The sequence below is a fragment of the Seriola lalandi genome, unplaced genomic scaffold (assembly GCF_002814215.2).
Source record: "Seriola lalandi dorsalis isolate HSWRI2012SDOR001 ecotype SW California unplaced genomic scaffold, Sedor1 jcf7180002054579, whole genome shotgun sequence".
Lineage (NCBI taxonomy): Eukaryota > Metazoa > Chordata > Actinopteri > Carangiformes > Carangidae > Seriola > Seriola lalandi.
In genome coordinates, this window is record NW_019525132.1 from 2,036,586 (window position 1) to 2,055,595 (window position 19,010).

At 41.0% G+C, this 19,010-nt stretch overlaps 2 protein-coding genes across 3 annotated transcripts in view; both read right to left on the reverse strand.

Annotated features, from left to right (window-relative positions):
* Positions 1–998: 998 nt before the first annotated feature.
* Positions 999–13,390, reverse strand: cntn1b (contactin 1b). 2 transcript variants are annotated; one of them, XM_023417991.1, is made up of 24 exons: positions 13,294–13,390; positions 9,601–9,744; positions 9,407–9,442; positions 9,152–9,278; positions 8,837–9,018; positions 8,095–8,190; positions 7,597–7,809; positions 7,411–7,510; positions 7,048–7,232; positions 6,640–6,764; positions 6,398–6,515; positions 6,091–6,241; positions 5,839–5,966; positions 5,544–5,716; positions 5,255–5,378; positions 4,837–5,004; positions 4,492–4,641; positions 4,331–4,401; positions 3,962–4,214; positions 3,719–3,840; positions 2,737–2,926; positions 2,506–2,627; positions 2,217–2,373; positions 999–2,120 (listed from the first exon to the last, which is right to left on the reverse strand). In XM_023417991.1, exons 2-24 carry the CDS (start codon positions 9,653–9,655, stop codon positions 2,038–2,040), a joined length of 3,129 nt encoding a protein of 1,042 aa, XP_023273759.1. In that variant the 5' UTR covers positions 9,656–9,744; positions 13,294–13,390; the 3' UTR covers positions 999–2,037. The 2 variants fall into 2 exon arrangements, with proteins under 2 accessions (XP_023273759.1, XP_087033181.1); XM_087177055.1 differs by lacking the exon at positions 13,294–13,390 and adding an exon at positions 10,405–10,495.
* A 1,048-nt stretch (positions 13,391–14,438) lies between these two features.
* Positions 14,439–19,010, reverse strand: part of nrcama (neuronal cell adhesion molecule a) — a 52,654-nt gene continuing 48,082 nt past the window's right edge. Inside the window, exon 29 of the mRNA XM_087177076.1 lies at positions 14,439–17,855. Coding sequence (XP_087033202.1) covers positions 17,621–17,855 — 235 coding nt within the window. The 3' untranslated portion in view covers positions 14,439–17,620. The remainder of the gene's footprint in view (positions 17,856–19,010) is intronic.

The window sequence follows — 19,010 nt, forward strand, 5'->3', positions numbered from 1 at the left end:
GATGAAATTCCCAGACTTGTTTTTCAGATCAGCCTGATTTATAAGATGCATCAAGACAATACAATCTATTCAAAGATTCAGCAGAATTGGAAGAAAATGTGAGATTTCATGCCATACAAAAGAGATCTGGAGAGTCCACTGCTGTCAAAGCCACAGAGACGCTAAAGGCACATACAGTATGTTGCTGTTGTTCATTGTTCACAGAAGAGCCGCACTGAGCATGTAAATAAAAGCAGACGGACCCATGCATCACAACAACAGGCCCTTCAATATCTTCCTCTAGAGGAAGACTCACTCCCCTGCCTTAGAGACTCACCTTGTGCATCTGCTGTGATTGTTTGTAAATGACGGCAGCATTGATTTCAGTCCCACACAGGATTTTCTGTGTCGGTGTAATTTGTTTGAGGGGAAGGAGGTAAAATTGGAGAAATACTAATGATGGAGGTGGAAACAGGAGAGATAAAAGCCACCCACACAGAGACTGCTTTTCTGTTTACAAGGAAGCCTGCTTTAAAGCAAAAACAAAAAGCACACGGACAAAAAAAAAAATCCCTCCTCTTTTTTGAAGCCACACAAAAAAATATGTATATCAGACTTGGAATGCACCAGAGTACACCAATACCACAACAGCATTAAATGTAAAAAAACAAAACAAAACAAAAAAAAACTGATGGCAGATGTGAATAATATTACTGTACTGCTACACAAATTCAAGGCAAAGACAAATTTCTCTAATGAATCAGCAGAACTTGCAGTACTGCTAACTCTTATTGGAAGTATAGATAATAGGGGATATATTTATATACACACATTATATACATACATATAATTAGATTAGATATAAAGCCAGTGTCTTATAGTATATTGCATTGTATGACTGGACTGATTGTTAACCATCATTTCAGTTATCCGAGTGTGGATATACTGCCATCTGCTGATTGAAATCACACATCGAATCTGCAGGCTCCAAAAAAGCTCAAAAAGTCAAGGAGACAATATGTTGTTATACTCCGTTTAATGGTTTTGCAGTCTCACAAAAAGAAAACTAGCATATTGATACATATGATATACAGTAGTTTTTGCCCAACCCTGGCATCACAGTTCATTCAAATATCACATTTTCACTGTCAAAAATCATCACTGGTCTCAAAGGAAGTTGTCAAAATGATATGGCTTTCACAGCTAGAACTCAAATTGGCAACACACGATTCTGGTGAGGATGCATAATAAAAAAAAAAAAACTCACATTGAGCAAGCATCCACTGTACCATCGTCCAGCACCATTAAAAATTTAGAAAATAAATCTAAAAAGGTTTAACAAAAATGAACCCAACTTTTAGAATCTAGTGCGGTGTCCTAGTGATTATGAGGTGTGATATACTACATGTGCTCCATGGAGAAAACATATTTAATAGGCAAAAAACATACACAAAAATAAAGACATCAGTCGTTGTTCATTCCAAACTAAATGCAGTGGTTATTATACAGTTCTTTACATACTATTTATTGTTTTGACCATCTGAGAGATTGATAGTGCTCGCTGTAAATAATAAAATACACACTCTGGGTTATATTCTACCTTGGTACTGTTTGTCCAGCTCATTTCAACTCCAAACAGGTAAAAGCAATTAGAAAATCATCCAACAGTTATCTGTCTTCATTTGTTTCGATTTGGGGGTGACTTGAGTAAAACATCTGGTTTTGACACAGACATTTTAGATCTTTTGTTTCAGTGGAATACAGATGTCACGGATGCAGGAGTTCCATGTTGTACTGTGTGTATCCTGCAGTTCCTCTGATACAGTTAATGGTCTATAAAAAATGCAAGACTCAATAATCAATTCTAAATTTGTGAAACAACGGCTTCAAATGTGCCGTTACAGCAGAACAAATGCAGGACAGATGCATGATGTAGGATTTTAACCAATGACTATCAGTGTGAAGAGTGTTCGGAGGTGAAGACTGGATTTCTTATTTTAAGGTCCACGTATCTGAGTCTTCCCAGAGTCTATTATATACATGTGACTTGTGGTAGGCTTAAATTTCCAATCCCACAATGCACAGCGCCAGCAGCACCAAAGATACCAGGCTTAGAGTGGGCAAGATCATAGATGCTTTACCTGAAGAAGCAGAAACATCATGAGATTAAAAAAAAAAAAAAAAAACAACAGGATAAAAAAATCTGTAATCAGTCATTTGAGTATTTGTAGTCTTACCCTTAATACTAATCTTCCTGACTGGTCCATCTCCTCCTTCATAACGGCCGCGCACCATCAGCTCATAGTCGCCAACCTGAGGCATGGGGAAGTCCATGAAGTGCCAGCCAGTGATGTAGACTTTCCCGTAGATGTAACCTGTCTTTCTGAACATGACCTAGGGAACAACAAAACATGGGAGGTTTTCAGCATTTCTGTTATTGCCATGTACCCCTGTGAATTAGTGTTAGATTTAATTGAAAACACATACTATTAGGCCAAATATATTAGCGAAACTTTCCACACCCACCTTATAGTACAGTGGGAATGAAACATTGCCAAACCAGTCGTACTGGATATGATCCCACCACACATACAGCCACTTTCCTGTCCAGCTGATGTAGCGCCACATCCTTGGAGGATCTGGTGGTGCTGTAAACAAAGTAATTTTTTAAGACCACATCTATATCTGTATATCATTATAAGATAACTCTCATTGTAGGTGTTAATTGTCCATAGATTTGTGGGTAATGAGTCTTACGTGGTCTCTTTGTGAACATCTCACAGTGTTCACCGGGGGGCCCGAGGCCGGCTCCATTGAAGGCACGGACCTCGATGAGGTAGTGTGAGTCTGGCAGCATATTCTCCAGCCTGGTCTGATTGACTGTGCCTGGAACGAATATACGGTTGGCTCCTGGCTCCGGGTCATCGTACTTTCGCCAGTATTTGACCTGGTAACGGAAAAAATGAGTATTTGAAATGAAGCGTTGACAGTTTATTGGTCAGATGATATGGTAATCACTGGATGAAGCTATGGCGTTTTCATTACATTGCTAGCTAGCTAACATTGAGATCACAATATGGTGACGGTGAGGTGGTGAGAATTGTTACAATGTAATTCACAAGAAAAATAAAAATGGATATCCGGCATGATGAAGGTTAAAAGGGCAAAATATTTAGTCACTAGCTAATTTTCAAATTGGTTTTGGTCGAACATTTAGCAGTTTCACAGCAGTTGCAGTTTAGCTAACTGACATTGTTACAGCTAACTTTCATCAGATCTGTGACCAAGCAAAAATTGGCAGGTGTGTTTGATCTACTCCCCCATTGTGATTACTGATTTATGATTTGTTAATTTGGTTTTAGGTGTGATCGGTTTACTGCTAACCAAGCTAGCCACTGTACTAGCCATTTGGGGCTAATGCGTTACTCATACAATAGTCTAAATAACTTCATTTCCTGTTGAGATTACTTTATATTTTACTCTTTTTACATTATTCATGTATATGATTACTAGCTATATTAATTACTGGGTTGTAGGGTACTTCCTAAAAGGGACATAATGTTGCTCTCTCTCTGGTGATAATTTGTTTCTTAGCTTAGCTAGTTGATACATATGTGAATCCAGTTTCCTTGTTACTGTACCAATTCATTTTTACGTTTTTGTCACTGCTAGCTGCTGCCTTCAACCTTTATTGGAAGTGTGTTTATCTCAATGTATAAATGTAAAGAGTGATTTATACCTGGTATCCCTCAATATACTGCTGCAGGCCTGTCCCAGTGTCGACTACTGGCAACCACCACACCAGAGCTTCAGTGGAGGACACCGGTCTGGCATAGACGTCTGTCGGAGACTCTGTAGGTACTGGAGAGGTCGGGGGAATACATGAGAAAAGAAAAAAAAGTTAGTAAACTGCTGTAGTTTCACACCCTTTCATTTTCCAAGGGAGTTCCCTGATTTGTCTTGTTACAAAACAATTCCTCACCATCTCGTGGGTAGTAGATGACCTTGGTGAGGCTGTATGGTCCGTCTCCTTTCACGTTAAACGTTTTGACCTTCACCTGAAACTCTCGCACCTGGAAATCTTCTTCAGTGGGAATGAAGTAGGGTTCCCTGTGAACATAACGCCTCGTCTCGGGGTCTGAGATGGTCTCGTACCACCAGTCATAAGCATCGTGAGGCTTGAATGCAACGATGTAACCAAACTTCTTGCCGTAGAAATACCAAGGCTGCACAGGCTAAGAGAAATAGAAAGAAGAAATACTTCTTTTAATGTTAAGATGTGTTCATTTAGTTTTCAAATACGATAAAGTCGGAATCTTAATAGTGTCCAAGGAACTGATGGCTTTCTTACTGTCCATGTGATGACAATTTCGCCATTTCTACCTCCATAACCTGCCACATCAGTGGGCGCTACCACTGGAGCTGAGAAGATAGAAAAAAAAAAAAAAAGGAGTTCTTCATCCTCAATAGTCCTGACTAAAAGATGTCAAAAAATTTGCATTCTCTCCCTACCGGCATCCCAGGTTTTGATCTTGAGGGAGGGGATACTGGCCTCTCCAGAACCATACTCATTGGTGGCGATGACCCTGAACTGATACTCCATCCAGGGGTACAGGTCTGTCACCTCTGCCTTCTCCATACTGCCGTCAATAATAGTTGGAGCTGAGAGAGACACGAAGGGCACCCCAAATCAACCCTCAAATCTATGCTAAAAATTCAATTACATTGGTTGTTTGTTGTGTAGGGACTCTGTCTATCCACAACCTTGAAGTGATCAGAGCACATAAGGTCAGGATTTTCCACTTCATCACAAATGTGGAGCGAGCTGGCCCCCTGCTGATGGAGAGCGGTACTCACAGGTGCTGGCGTCCCTCCAGTCATCTTCATACAGAGCCCAGTAATGCCTCGTCTGAATGGTGTAGGAGACAATGGGGCTGTTATGCTCCGCTGCTTTACTCCACAATAGCTTCACCCATGTGTCCCCGATCTCCTCCACCCGGAGCACACCAGGAGGCCCGGGAACACCTGGATGTGGAAGGAAAGATGCATGGAAAGAAGGTAGACTAATGAGATAGAGTGGTATAAATGATCAAGAAATAAAGTAATGATAGCAATAGTTGCAGCTTTTAACAAGACTAGTACTAATCACTTGCAGTTTTTTGATCTACTCGTTTGCTTTGGATAACAATTTCAGCCAAGCACCTAAAAAGTGATCAAAAATTAAACTTAGTCTTGGGGTATGTAGTCATCTGAGGCAAACCATGTTGGTACTGACCTACAACCTTGAGGTCAGCATACGCTGTATCACTGTCCACCACGGTCTGAGCCGTGCAGGTGTAACGACCCTCCTGCCAAATCTGGGCGTTCTTTATTTTAAGGTCACCACTGCCATCTTCACTCTGGAAATCCCAAGAGCAAAAGAAGGCGATAAAAGGGGAGGCGGGAAAAAAAAGGAAGAAGGAAAAATATCATTCATTAGCTGACAGTAGCAGTGGAATGTCAAGCGACCAGTTGTGAGACATCTGTAAGATGTAAAACGAAGCTAGGATGAACCATCAACCTACTATATCACGTTCGTAGTGTTGCCACTCAAAGTCAAAGTCAATGACTCTGAAGTCTATGGCCCAGATGAAGGTGATGTCCAGCATGGGGTCGAATGACGCAGTGCAACTCAGAATAACCTCATCACCAACTTTAACCTCACTGTCTTCAGGAGCCACGGTGATGCTGGTCGCCTCTAGGTGTTAAAAAAAAAACAAACGAACATCACCAATACTGTGTCCATCTAAACTGTCCAACAAATATTGGTGTTGGGGAAATGAAAAAAAAATGCCACATAAATAACAAATCCACATTAACCTGTAATGGTGAGATCACCAGAGCTGTTGGCCTTTCCTCTGTCATTCTCGGCAAAGCAGGTGTAAGTGCCCTCATCATTTTTCGTAGCATTGAGGATCTGCAGACTCCCATCAAACAGTATGGAAATGCTAAAAACAAACAAACAATCAACAAACGTAAGCTGTCTGTCAGTAGAAGGCCTTCCACTGCTACACCGTCCTGGTTATTGCAGTGTCATTGTGTCCGGTTCCTTTTCTTATGACTTGTTCTGACCGTGAATTGTTGAAGAGCAGCTCTTTGCCCTTTTTCCAGGTGTATCGAGGTCTAGGAGCAGCTCGGGGTTTACACTCAATCACCACACGTCCGTCTTTAGCTCCAAGAAGCTGCTTCTTCACGGGGTTAAACTCAAATGTAGGAGCACAGGCTGGAGGGAGATTATATCATTTTGTGTTTAGGAACTGTTTTATGACATATTGTAGCAGTAAGGATCATGGAGTCGTTGAATTATTCGTAAAAAAACCCTATTTTGTTTTCTTGTATTTAATATGTGACTTTTTTTTTTTTTCTCAAGGGGACTCACCAATGACTCGCAGCTCAGCGTTGGCGTATTTGATGCCCCAGTAATTCTCAGCAATACACTGGTACATCCCGGAGTCATCAAAAGTCAGACTGGAAAACCTCAGCTCACCTTTGCCATACTGTTAATAAACCACACACACACAACCCAAATGTATACTTGAATATAATTTTAAAGAAAACCTATCCACACAACAAAAGCCAAGCTGAGAATATTATCAAAAGTAGGTGGCAAAAAGTTTTCACCATATATCCGTCTTTGTACCAGCGGATGAAAGGGAAGGGCTTCCCTGACGCCACACATCGCATGGTGTGCTCTGAGCCAATGTCGATCTGAGTGTTGTTGATAGTTTCAGCCCACTCCGGGGCGGCTGGAAAAAAGAAAATGGGCATTGATATAATTTTAATCATGAATGTATTAAAATACATTCTGATTATTGCTGCTGTTTTGATGATGTTGATATTTTCTGCCATATCCCTTATGTCGCTCTGTACAATTACTATTTAAAGGAATTGATGTGATTTATTAGGAACGAGGGAAACAGTCTCCTACAACTGGATTTTATTGTTAGAAATAATGTTCTAGTACTTGTTTTTGCAGAGTACGCTCAACAATCTAATGTTGGTGATGTACACTTCAATAACTTCACTTACACTCTACATAGAGCCAGGACTTGTGCCAGTCCTTCCCTTTAGTGTTGATGGCTTCACACTCATATCCTCCCACATCTTCATACTGTACATTGTACAAATGAAGCACGGCTCCTGATTCGCTGATCTCGTGATTAGCTGGGAGGTCTGTGGCGTCCACCTTCCTCCAAACGATATGAGGGATGGGACTGAACGGACACAAGAATAGTTTTTTGTAATGATAAAGTCATGTTTATAAGTGTTATGTACATCCGTACCTTTTTGTGACATAAATCAGTACCTACTCTATGTGAAAGCATAGACGTACCTTCTAACGTACCCTTGTATTTAATTTATCCTTAAATGACTAAATTAACAAAAACTTACTTTCCCAGAGCAAAGCACTCTAATGTAATATTAGAGGCCAGCATGGCAGTAGTGTCTGGGAACTTGACCCTGATGTCTGCTGGGTACTTCTTCTCCTCACCTGGGGCAAAAATAAGAGTAAATTACATAAAAACCAAAGACTTCAAGACTTTTTTTCTTATTTAGTTGCAGCTACTATCTACCCACCCTCGTCAGGGGGTAAAGGGATGAGGGGGATGAACTTGGAGAAGACGCTCTTCCCTATGATGGGACTGGAGACGTAACAGGAGTAGTTTCCTGCATCCTGAGCTTCCACCTTGGAGATGTACAGGTTCCCTGTCCTCTGGGAGACAAATCTGCGGCGATCTGTGTGCAGGAAAACTGGAAACTCATTGTAGATCCAGCGGTACGTCACCGCCTCTGAAAGAGAGGAAGGACAATAAAATCATGTGGCTGTTCTCCAAAATGTTTGATGTTTGTGGGTAAAGTTCATGTTTGTATTGGTAAATGTTTAAAATGTGCATTTTTTGAAATAAATAATTAGTGCAAATTGTTCTTAAACAAATATATATGTATAACTTTGTTATTATCTTTTATTCCTAGACATTTCAAAACTGATTATCCAGAGAGAATGCAGTGAAAAGATGGAGCTGTGTGATGATGACGACGACGACAACGGCGACGTCAGGAAAAACCTGTACACACCGGGCCAGGCTTTTGGAGACGCACACAGCAGAACTGCTCCCTGTCCTTCCTTAACATACACTGGATCTCTCTCCTCGTCAGAAAACTCCTCCACAACTACACAGCAGAGGATGAAAATTAATAAAAAGAATAAAACAACAACAATACATGTTGAAGCATACACAAACACTGAACAGGAAGGAGAGCTTTGAAATTCTCTCTGATGCTAACTATCATTTTCTCTATAGAATATTACAGTACATAATAACAAGTGGCAAGTGTAAAAATTATATATATTTATATGTACACATTTATTTACCAGTTCAGGTCAAGACAAAAATAAAACTAACTGAAGCCTTAATCTAAGTCAGAACTAACAGGTGGTTTACATGTAATGTTTTTTTTCTGTTGACAGAAGGTAGCTCTACAGTATACTGTGTGTCGTACAATACCGCTATATCAACAGCCAACTCATTTATACACACAATTTTGATTTGTAAAGGGTTAGGCGACTAAACATTTAAATTTTTTTCCAGCTGCTTTTGGAGAATCTAAAGAGAATCTAAAATATAAAAACATAAATATTAAAATAAAAGGGAGCAGATTTGGATCATTGTATAATACATTCAAAGTTAAAATAAGTTGAAAGAAAGAGAGGCAAAATGAGGCATCAAAAAACAGACGAGGATGGGGGAAAACAGGACCGAAGTCCTACCACCCTGTTAGCTAAAGTCAGCCACAGCAGCAGGGTTTATACGCTCACATCCAAACTTGACCCTGGCCTCCTTGCTGATGACGGTGCCATAGATATTCTTGGCCACGCAGACGTAAGTCCCGGCGTGCTTCTTCTGCCTGGGGTTGGTGATAACCAGGTTCCCCCCCACGAGGCTGTAGTGCTCATCTGGCTGCTCCATCAGCTTGATCTCCCAGTTATCACGGCGCCACCTACCAGTCATACAATTACAACGTATGCTATCAAACCATGCCATGCTGTACCACATGATATATTTTTGTGGCAGTGCAACATCATCATATGAAAGGCACAGTATATTGCAGCCTTCAGTTGAGGGTGTGTAACCTGTATGAAGCTGGTGGGTTTGCCCGTGCCCTGCAGTTCATGGAGATCCTCTCATCAGGTGAGCCCTCAGTGTATACCACATCCACAGGCTCCTCCTCAAAGATGGGACCATACCCAGTTGCATCCTCTGACAAATTTAACATAACAGTTAATGGATGTACTAATTGAAAAAAAATAAAAATAAAATAATTTTCATGTGTAATGGTTTATGTGCAACGTGCTGTGGTTTTCAAATTTCCAAGAAACTAAACACACCTCCAAAAATTCTGGGCTCACCAAACAGGACCGCCACTGCAAAACAAAAAAAAAAAAAAAAAAGAGAAGAAAATATATATATTACTTCAGCTGATAGGGTGCCAGGATTACACCTGATCACAATAATAGTTTTTCACGACATCACATTGAAGGGGCAGGTGTTATATTTTCAGGCATTACTGTGTGCTGTGTACCTGTGAGGGAGACTGACGAAGCGAGGGCCAGGAGCAGTAAAGCAGTGGACGCCATGTTGGTCAACAGACGGATTTACTGCAGCCGCACGAGTCAGGCGGGTGGGCAGATGGACACAAACAAAAAGTGGATGAACAGGACATGAACTGGAGAGACAAAAAGAAAAGATTTGAGACAGACAGAAAAAGAATCTTTTTTTTTATACAACATCATAAGCCATTATTCTGTTTAACATTATCTTCCCCTGTGTCAACAGTGCATTATTAAAAATGTATGTGACCCATAAGATATAAAACCAGAGTGATATATAGACTTTCCATCCCAGAAACAGAGTGAGCACAGAACTAGCTGGAATCTTCCTGTGCCAAATAAATGATTCAAGATGTGAGTGACTCAGCAGAACAAAATCATATACACATCCATGCATCTCCAGAGACACACAAGCCTGTTCTTGTACTGGTGGGTGTCAATTGTTACCAAATTCACTGTAACTGCTGATTAAAAAAAACTGACAGTATTTCAAAACGTCTTGTACAGGACAATATTGCAACATACATCAAAATAAAACATATAAACATTAGTATCACTGCGTGTCAGTCCACTAAGACAGCAGAGCTCACGCATTAGCATCACAGTAGCTTTGTGTATTGGTCCTGCTAGCCTTAGCATTGTAGCATGTATCGTTTCAGCTTCATTTTCGCTACATGACAACAAAATCTGTTTAACACTGCACACTACACAACTTCACTGGGGCTCCACAACACTCGGAGGGCATGAGCATCTACTTTTGAGGAATATTGACCGACCTCTGTGTGATAAAAAGGCCAAAAACTATAGCTTGTGTCCCGCTCGCGTACAGGATGTAAACTGTTTTCCAAGTTTTAATGATGAAAAAAAACAAACAAACAAAAAAAGCTTCCTCACAGGCACTATGCGCCATCTATTGTCCTGTTCGGATATTTCACCAACAAAGCAACAAAAAGAACACTGAAAACAGGATTTCACACAATAACTTTAAAAATATAGAAGGGTGTCTCTTTTGAAGCACATTAACTTATCCAACTTACCCAAAACCAACTGCAATAGTCTAAATTACTTTCTTAAGTTTCTTCTGTATTTGTCCATTTTACTCTTTTACACTCTATATGAATATTTATGTCTTGTACACTCTTTTTTTTTTTTAGCCCATTACATACTGCATGTGTGCACACTTTGCTGTAAACAAAACGCGAGGTAGCTCTGCAGCACCTCGACAGCTCCTGCTGTGCCGTCACACATGCTTACACATCACTTCTGCTGGAGGAAAAGCTGCGAGGAACTGCAGTGTTTCAACTCCAACTGTCATACACAGGAGAGACAGAGGGAGGATATGCATTGTTTGATTTTGATGGGGGGAATTCTAATGAGTTAAACTCTTTGTAGCCATCAGATGTTTTCCACTTGGCCCATGTTCCAGATTCAGACTACTACCCACTGTTTCTAAGCAATGGTGTTTCACACTGGAAAAAAACAGAGTGAACTCAAAGCACTCAAACAGTCGACTTTTGTGTGTGCTGGACACTATTCCCCCACAATTCAACCGACACAGGAAATTGAGAAACTGCTCCCAAAGCCAAAAAACAAACTAGAAAAACAAGTGAAGTTCAATTGGCAGTAGCTTTCCAGGGTAGCAGTTTGATTGACCTCTGATGTCAAATGCATTGTATCATTCCCTGTTAGTATAGAAAAATAACATTCTTTACCATTTTATACTATCTGCTATAACAATACACTATGATGAATAAGTATAAAGCATAATCCCAGCTGACAGTGGGCGAGGTACAGCCTGGATAGGTCGCCAGTCTATCACAGGGCTGACATATAGAGACAAACAACCAGTCACACTCACATTCACACCTATCGACTGTGCTTTATTCCAATCAACAAAAACTAAAGTTCATTATGTAATATAAATTTCAATTTAAAAAAAAATAAAAAAAAATCTTGTGGCCATCTGCAGTAGCCATCATCTGACAAATGCAGCCACAGTCTCAAGGTCCTTTTCTGAGACATTCTGAATGTAAGAAAAAGAAAGCACAGTGTAGGAAGAAAAACCAGGCCCCTCCCGTGTGGTGTGCTGCCCTGAGAGAGAGAGAGAGAGAGAGAGAGAGAGAGAGAGAGAGAGAGAGAGAGAGAGAGAGAGAGAGAGAGACACCCAGCATACAGCACATTCTCATGCAGAGACTGCTGCACTGAATCCTCCCATCCTGGACTCCTGATGACTCAACACAAATCTCACAAGAGTATACTGGTAGTTGACCGCCTCTCTCCTGCATTGTTACAGCTGTGTTTAAACTATTTGACTTTGACATGGAGTAACAGCAGCAGAGTGTGAGTCCTCTTCTGCATCTGCAACATCCTCAAGATGAATGGGAAGGAGGGCGTCTGAAATTGCACTGCAACACAGGCCAAATTCAAATCATGCACAATTGCTTCTATGACATATATATATAGCTTTGGCTTTATAGATTACAGTGGCAGCAATCTGTTCCTCCACTAATTCTGATCAATTCATCAGAGTGTGTTTTCATGTGTTTCCCCTGGCAGTAATCCCATCACAGATCCTCTTTGGACAGACCAACAAAATTTAGGTCAGGACGCGTATTAAGCCCTGTGTCTTAGTGACTGTCTGAATAATCATGTTTGCTGCGGCTTTGTGGCTGCAGAGAAAGTCATGTTTGGATTCTGCAAGAGGGCATCCCCCAACGATATTTTGCACTTTTTGTTCTGGTTTAGTGGTGGATTGATTTCGGTGGACCACATCTGATTAGTTTCAGTGAATGTGCTGCTCGTAGATTTCTTTCCTGGATCACAAGAACAGGAATATGACAAAACAAGGGCATAACCAAAAGCAGGCCTACTGTTCAGGATGGGGAGCAGGGGGTGGGGGGGTGTGGGGTCTAATGGAAGGGAGACAATTCTATTAGATGGAGGACATTATCCATGTTTGTCATCTAGTCTTATTTCCCTCTTGTTTCACAAATTCTGCAGATCACCACATTTGCAACATAAATTTGCAACTTAAAGGATTTTTAAGTTGATATTCAGAGGATATATGTGGATTTATATCATAAAATGCTACAGTATTACAATATTTAGCTTTGTCTTAGACCAAAATATTTTTTGGACAGACTGATAAATGCAACGATTTTAGACTCAGCAGCTATAGATTTGATGACTGTACAGTACAGAAAACAATGTTAAAGCAGTTTGAGTAATCAAGGAGTTGCCCTCTCTCCCATGGAGGACAGTTAGTCCTTTACCAAATAGATGCCATGGTGCCTCCAGCAGCTCACTGCGCCCTTGACGCATACAGCAGCACCTATCTGACACCTTTCACCGTGCCTCTGCTCCCTGCATCCACAGACGCACTTTTCTTCTTTTTAGCATGTGTGAGAGAGAGAGAAGCTAAATCCTTTAATCACACTGCTCACTTTGTCGCATTCTTTCCATCCTCTAAAAAAGTAACTGCGCAGCCCCTTACATCACTTCACCCCAGTGACGACTGAGCGGCACCGGTAATTCACAGCTCTGCATTGCGGTACTCCAGTGCCGGTCCATTCCTGCACCACAGAGCTAACACATTCTCGCTAAGTCCAGACACCAGAGCCAGTTCGGTAATGCACGCAACCCCCCTCGTGTGTTGTCGCTCTTACCTTTGAGGCAGAACGGGGGAAATCTCAGTTCACTGTCCGCATGGCACACCTGGACCCGAACCGCATCGTCCCACAACCCACCACCACCTCCTCCCCCTCATCCACCACCCGCCGGAGCGTCCCGTTCAGCTCAACTTTTCTATTGGAGGAGAGAGGGTGAGCAGCACCTCGAGGTGGAAGCAAGGATGCGGCTGTGATTGGTCCACGAGAGAGGGAGGATGGGAGCATCATGCTACTGCGCATCCCAGACAGAGGAGATACGGTCTTCATAAGAATAAGTCTACATTATACTCCCATACACCATGTGCTGCGCATCATAAATGACCTTCAGATCAATTATTAATGGCAGACTGCAGTTTGTCTGGTATATCATGATATGCATGTGGAAATGAAACAATTACTAAATCCCTTATGATGCGAGGGTTTTGAAAAAGATGGTTGAAGGTTGGTTGCAGTAAAAAGAGTCTGCACCGGGGCTTGAGCATTTTTAAACTTACCCATGTTTATAATCTATCTTTGAATTTCTTTTTTTTTTCTTCTAATTCTTATTTTTTAATCTTATTCTATTTCTCATTAATTGCACTATAGCATAGCATTTCAAATAGTCTTTTTAATCTGCATCTCAGCAGTCATGTGTAATACTTTCAGATGAATGTCCTAAAAGAATGAAAGCACATAGAAAGCTGCAGTAAAATTCTCCCTGTAGATAATAATAGATGCATATGCACACACCAGATGTGTGTTAATCTTTCAAGGAATAACTTTTGTAGGTTTATTTTACATGTCTTTATTTAACACACTAGATGGAGCCACACACACACACGCTTGTTGCACACGGCACAAAAGGAAGACAGGACTGATTTGAAATCCTGAAACCAACATTTATTTCATTTTTTTTTTTTTAAATTCATTTAAAATACAAAATATTTTGCAATATTATACTGTAGAGTAAACCATTTTGACAGCCTTTCATGCTTCTCATGTAGCTTCAACATTAACCAGAATGTCAGATTATAATCATATCATATACTGTATATCCTACTGTATGTTCACCAGTCACTAGAACATTGTCTCCAGGGTATTCACACTCCAGTGCGCCAGTCCATTTATCTGTCCATGCCGGCTCTGTATGCTCCAAATTACAGTTTTGGGTTTTTTTTTTGTTTTTAAATGCACACTCTTAAAAAAGATGCGTCAGTTTCAGGAGGTGTCTAGTTTAGAACAACAGTTTTCCAGCATGCTGCGTTCAGACACTGCACGTTGTCCTAAATTAGATGCATGAATTTGTTTGAAGTGATAAATCCTGTTTAAGTGTGTGCTGTATTTTTATATAAAAAAATACAGAAAAAAAAGGTGCATGAACAGTCAGAGACAAACAATACAGGTGTCACAAGAGCTCAGTCACAAGTTAAATAATCTCCTTTGATACCTGATAGGCTAAATGTTTGAGCAAATTCACCTGACAAGTTAGAAAAAAATAAAAAGAAAAGAAATAAGATTATAAATTTCACAGCAAATAAAAAGAGTGAAAACTGCAAATAGTCTCATCTCACACAAAGCCATTTTGCACCCTCCCTTACCCATAATGCAGCAGAGGCCAAGCTCTCACCTCTGACCTCAACACATCTACGCTCAGCTCAAGCTGTTATTTACAAAATACAACAAAAATATCTACATGTGAAAAGCTGACACAATGCAACCTAAAAACTTGATGCAAGTTATGATAAACCTAAAACATGGAAATGTTCTCTTGGGGAAAAGAAAGAAAGAAAGAAAGAAAGAAAAAAAAAGTCTTGTATCTCCTGTTGAGAGTAGGCGCAGACTGCTTGACACAGAATTATAGACTGTTATCCATGGAAATAGAAAGCGATACTATACATCACGCACGCTTTATTATAGTACCATGCATGTGCTGCGCACACACACACGCACCCAAACATTCACACACACCCATGCACCCGGACAGTCACACACAAGCTTCATTCATTTACAGTAATATAAAACTCACTGAGTGCTGCGCTCGGATCGTGACAACATACACAGATATAAGGTTAAATGCATAAACCAAAGTCACCAGTGTGTTTACCATTTGCAGTGAAACAAGCAATATTTTCATTCACATAAACAGATACACTTGTTTCCACATTCAGTATCATTACACAATTTTCCGACCCCTTCTCTTCTAAGTGCAACCAGTAACAGTAAGTCCCATTCTTATAGAGTCCGGTCCCCGTTGGCAGTTACCTGGTGAGTAGGTTGGCAGTAGTTTAGTGCTGCTGAGCAGCGGCTCCTCCTCAAGATGAATGGGTTAGGAGGAGAATGGGTTGAAATGAATAAATGAGACGTGATGACGTGTCATCAGGCGTCCATGCTGTGACCTCGTGGCTTCCTACACATTTGCTCAGTCTGCAATTCATAGCTGGAATGGTATGATTTGTCTGTTTCTATACCAAATGGGCTGATGATAGCTCGATAACATGATTGTCAACAAGGCCATAACAATCTATAGTTGAAGATTATTCCTCACATCTAACACCAGTGCACAACTGTGAAAAAGCTCTTTTTTTTTTAAAATGCATTTTTAAAATAATTTTCAGCCCTGTGTAGGAAACCTGGACCCTATAATGAGACTCGAAGAGGCCATCTTAAATTAATAAGCCCACATGGATGGTTCACAATACTCAGTGACCATATAGCTCACAATAAAGGGCTGTAGATTTAATGTGCCCTTATGAACAAACTCTACAACATCATCAAACCTGTGGAGCTTATTTTTCCATGAATGTTTAATGCAGTTTTGAATACTCACACAGCATCTGCAGTTGTTATATAAATAAATCGAGGTGGCATTTTGGATGTACTGTATTCACGGACTGCACTGAGCCCAGGTCTGTCCTGTGCATGAAGAGGGATGCAACTATGGATCTAAAAAAACACTTCTCTACAAAGGCACTAGAAACCATGCTAAGAGGTCGTGTGTACTCAGTAAACCTCTTCATGCAACAGCTTTTCTCTTTGCGGCCAGTATACGTAGCAGACACGGAAGTGGGAATGCTATTGGAGACAATGCTGGGATAAGCAGTTAGTTCTGAAAATACCATGATGGCCTCAAACAAAGGCTTGCAAAGTGGCCATGATTTCGGGGTGGAAGCGCTTGACAATGACACTGGGATCAATCACATCTCCACTTGTGTTCAGTTAGTGCTCGGTAACAAGAAGCATATAGGCTCGGTGTAAGGGAACAGATCGGGAAAGAAAAAGCAAAAAAAAGTAAATAAAAATGAACAAGCTTGAGAAAACATGAGGCTAAAAATAGACCAAATCAGTGCGAGTCCTGGCTGGCGTCATAAGGAGTGACTGAACGCTGAGTTCAAAGATGTTTTTAGACAGGTTTCCAATGACTGCGAATTGACATCCCTGACCTTGAAATATAGCTTTCTTCTTATTCTCTTACATATGTACAAAACATCTGTCTCAAAAAAGAAATAGGCTAGCTTCTACTTTGAGTCGCACATTTCACAGCAATGCCCACAAAGGCACTGCTGCCATTTTTTCTATATATATATCAAACGCCATTTAACACTTTGACAAAAAAAGAAAACAAAAAAGAAAACAATAAAATTCATACCCAGTCGCTAGTAGGTGTGCACCATATACAGTCTCAACACGCAGCTCACCTCTGCAACAACTGACACAACGATGGTAAAATGCTTCATAGAATCATGATTTACTCCATGCAGATGTTCATGAATGTGATTCGATGCATATTTGCCTGCCTGCGGGTCATGTACTGTACTTTGATAAAATATATATTTGGATACATCATGTTTAGTATGTTTGCAAAGGAGATCAAATGACACTAACATACACACACACACACACACGCGCACACACACACACACACACATACACTTGGCCACACTCCTGCTCAGTCTGAGTGGTAATACACCTTGTACATTCCTTCTGCTTTTCTGTATTGCTTCCTCTCTCCCTCCCTCTTCTCGAAGTCCTCACATCCCTCGTTTCACGCCTTCTTTCAACCGTCAGGGGGGTGGGGTGGGGTGGGGGTGTCGGTCTTCGCCAGGTGGAGTGTGTGTTGATCAGGAGGTCACAGTGTGACAGGGGCTGGCGGGTGTGGAGATGAGGGCGTGTCAGCAAGTCTTGGTGAAAGGTAGCCATGGCCACCGAAGTGACGGCCACCACGGTAAAAAAATAGGGTGTCCACAACGACTGTCACCCTAGCAACTGTCACCACAGAGATGGTCACATTTGCCAGGGTGACGAGGAGTGGCCACAGCAATCGTCGCAGCCGGGCGGCGGCCCTTCGTTAGACAAACGAGTTCATGGCGTTGACAGGCGACGGGGCCTCCGAACTCTCGTTGCCTTCGTGTGTGTCTTTCTCTTTCTTGCCGCTGTACTGGCCGATGAAGGAGCCGTCCTCATTGAACTGTCCGTCCCCGCCCTCCCCGTAGTCCACCAGGCTGTCGTCACTCTCGTCGCGGCGCACCGTCCCATTGGACGGCGTCCGGCTGCCCTTCAGCGGCTTGTGGTCCTCTGTGTCACTATAAAAAAAAAAGCCAGGGAAAGGTTGGAGGGAAGGTTATTGAGAAAATAATTCATGCAGTTTATTCTGCAGTGGTCAGAAACCTGAGGGGCCCCAACACAGAGGACAGGCTCTTATTCAAGCAATGAGTCTGGCTTTTCCACTGCACAAGTGTACCCTGCCACACGTGTCACAGCAGCATGTTTTTATGCACTCTTTTGTCTAAAGTTCAGTTTAGCTCAGGTGCGCTACAAGTGTACAAATGTACACGAGTACTCACTGTTTCCATTCAAAATGAACGGGTTCTTAAAATGGAAAGTCTGGTACATTATGCTTCATGGTACTGTACAGTGGAGCAGCTCAGCTACGTAGCCTATACAGTACAGTACGATCTATAGTGTTAGTGCTGTATTGCTTTAGGCCTGGGTGCTAAGATTCAGGGTTAGTGACCACTGCTAAAGAGGATTTTGCAAACACGTGCTGTTCAGTCCTTTGCAACAATGTACCTGCATCAGAATGCGATTTCAGTCAATATGCTTTCAGTTTACATGCAGTCATCAAAAATGCAATTCATTATTTTTCGGACAATGAAGTCATTATTAGCATTTACATCCTGTTCTTATGCTCCATTTGTTTAAAAAAAAAAAAAAAAAAAAAAAAAAAAAAACGCCACTCTTCTATTCAATACTGCAGCATGGAAGCTCTACAGTTCGGATCATATAGTTAATTTCAACTCTGCTTAATGCGTTTAAAATCTGATTTAATTAAATAAGAGATAATATGATTAAATGAAGGAAGCCAGAGAAGTAAAAGCAGTGACATTTAATGTTAGATTTTAGTTTTAATGTTCTAACTGCGGTTATGGTTCTGACTATGTCACAGTGATGAGTATAAGTTGATGTGCTTTCTCCTCGCTTTTAGTTTCACTTAAGTCAGACACGTAGCTCAAAGATGTTTTACAGGTTGCGTGAATTGCATGCTGGTTTTACCGCATCTCGTCTTACCTCTCCATGGACCTAAACCCCCCCCACCCAAAAAAAAAAAAAAAACAAAGATAAAAATGGAGGGACACATGAAAAGCAATTCATGAGCCATAATGAGTCTAGTCTTTTATGAGCTTTTCATAGACAATGATTTCACAGTTTTACAAGGCAAAGCATGTACATGGAAACAC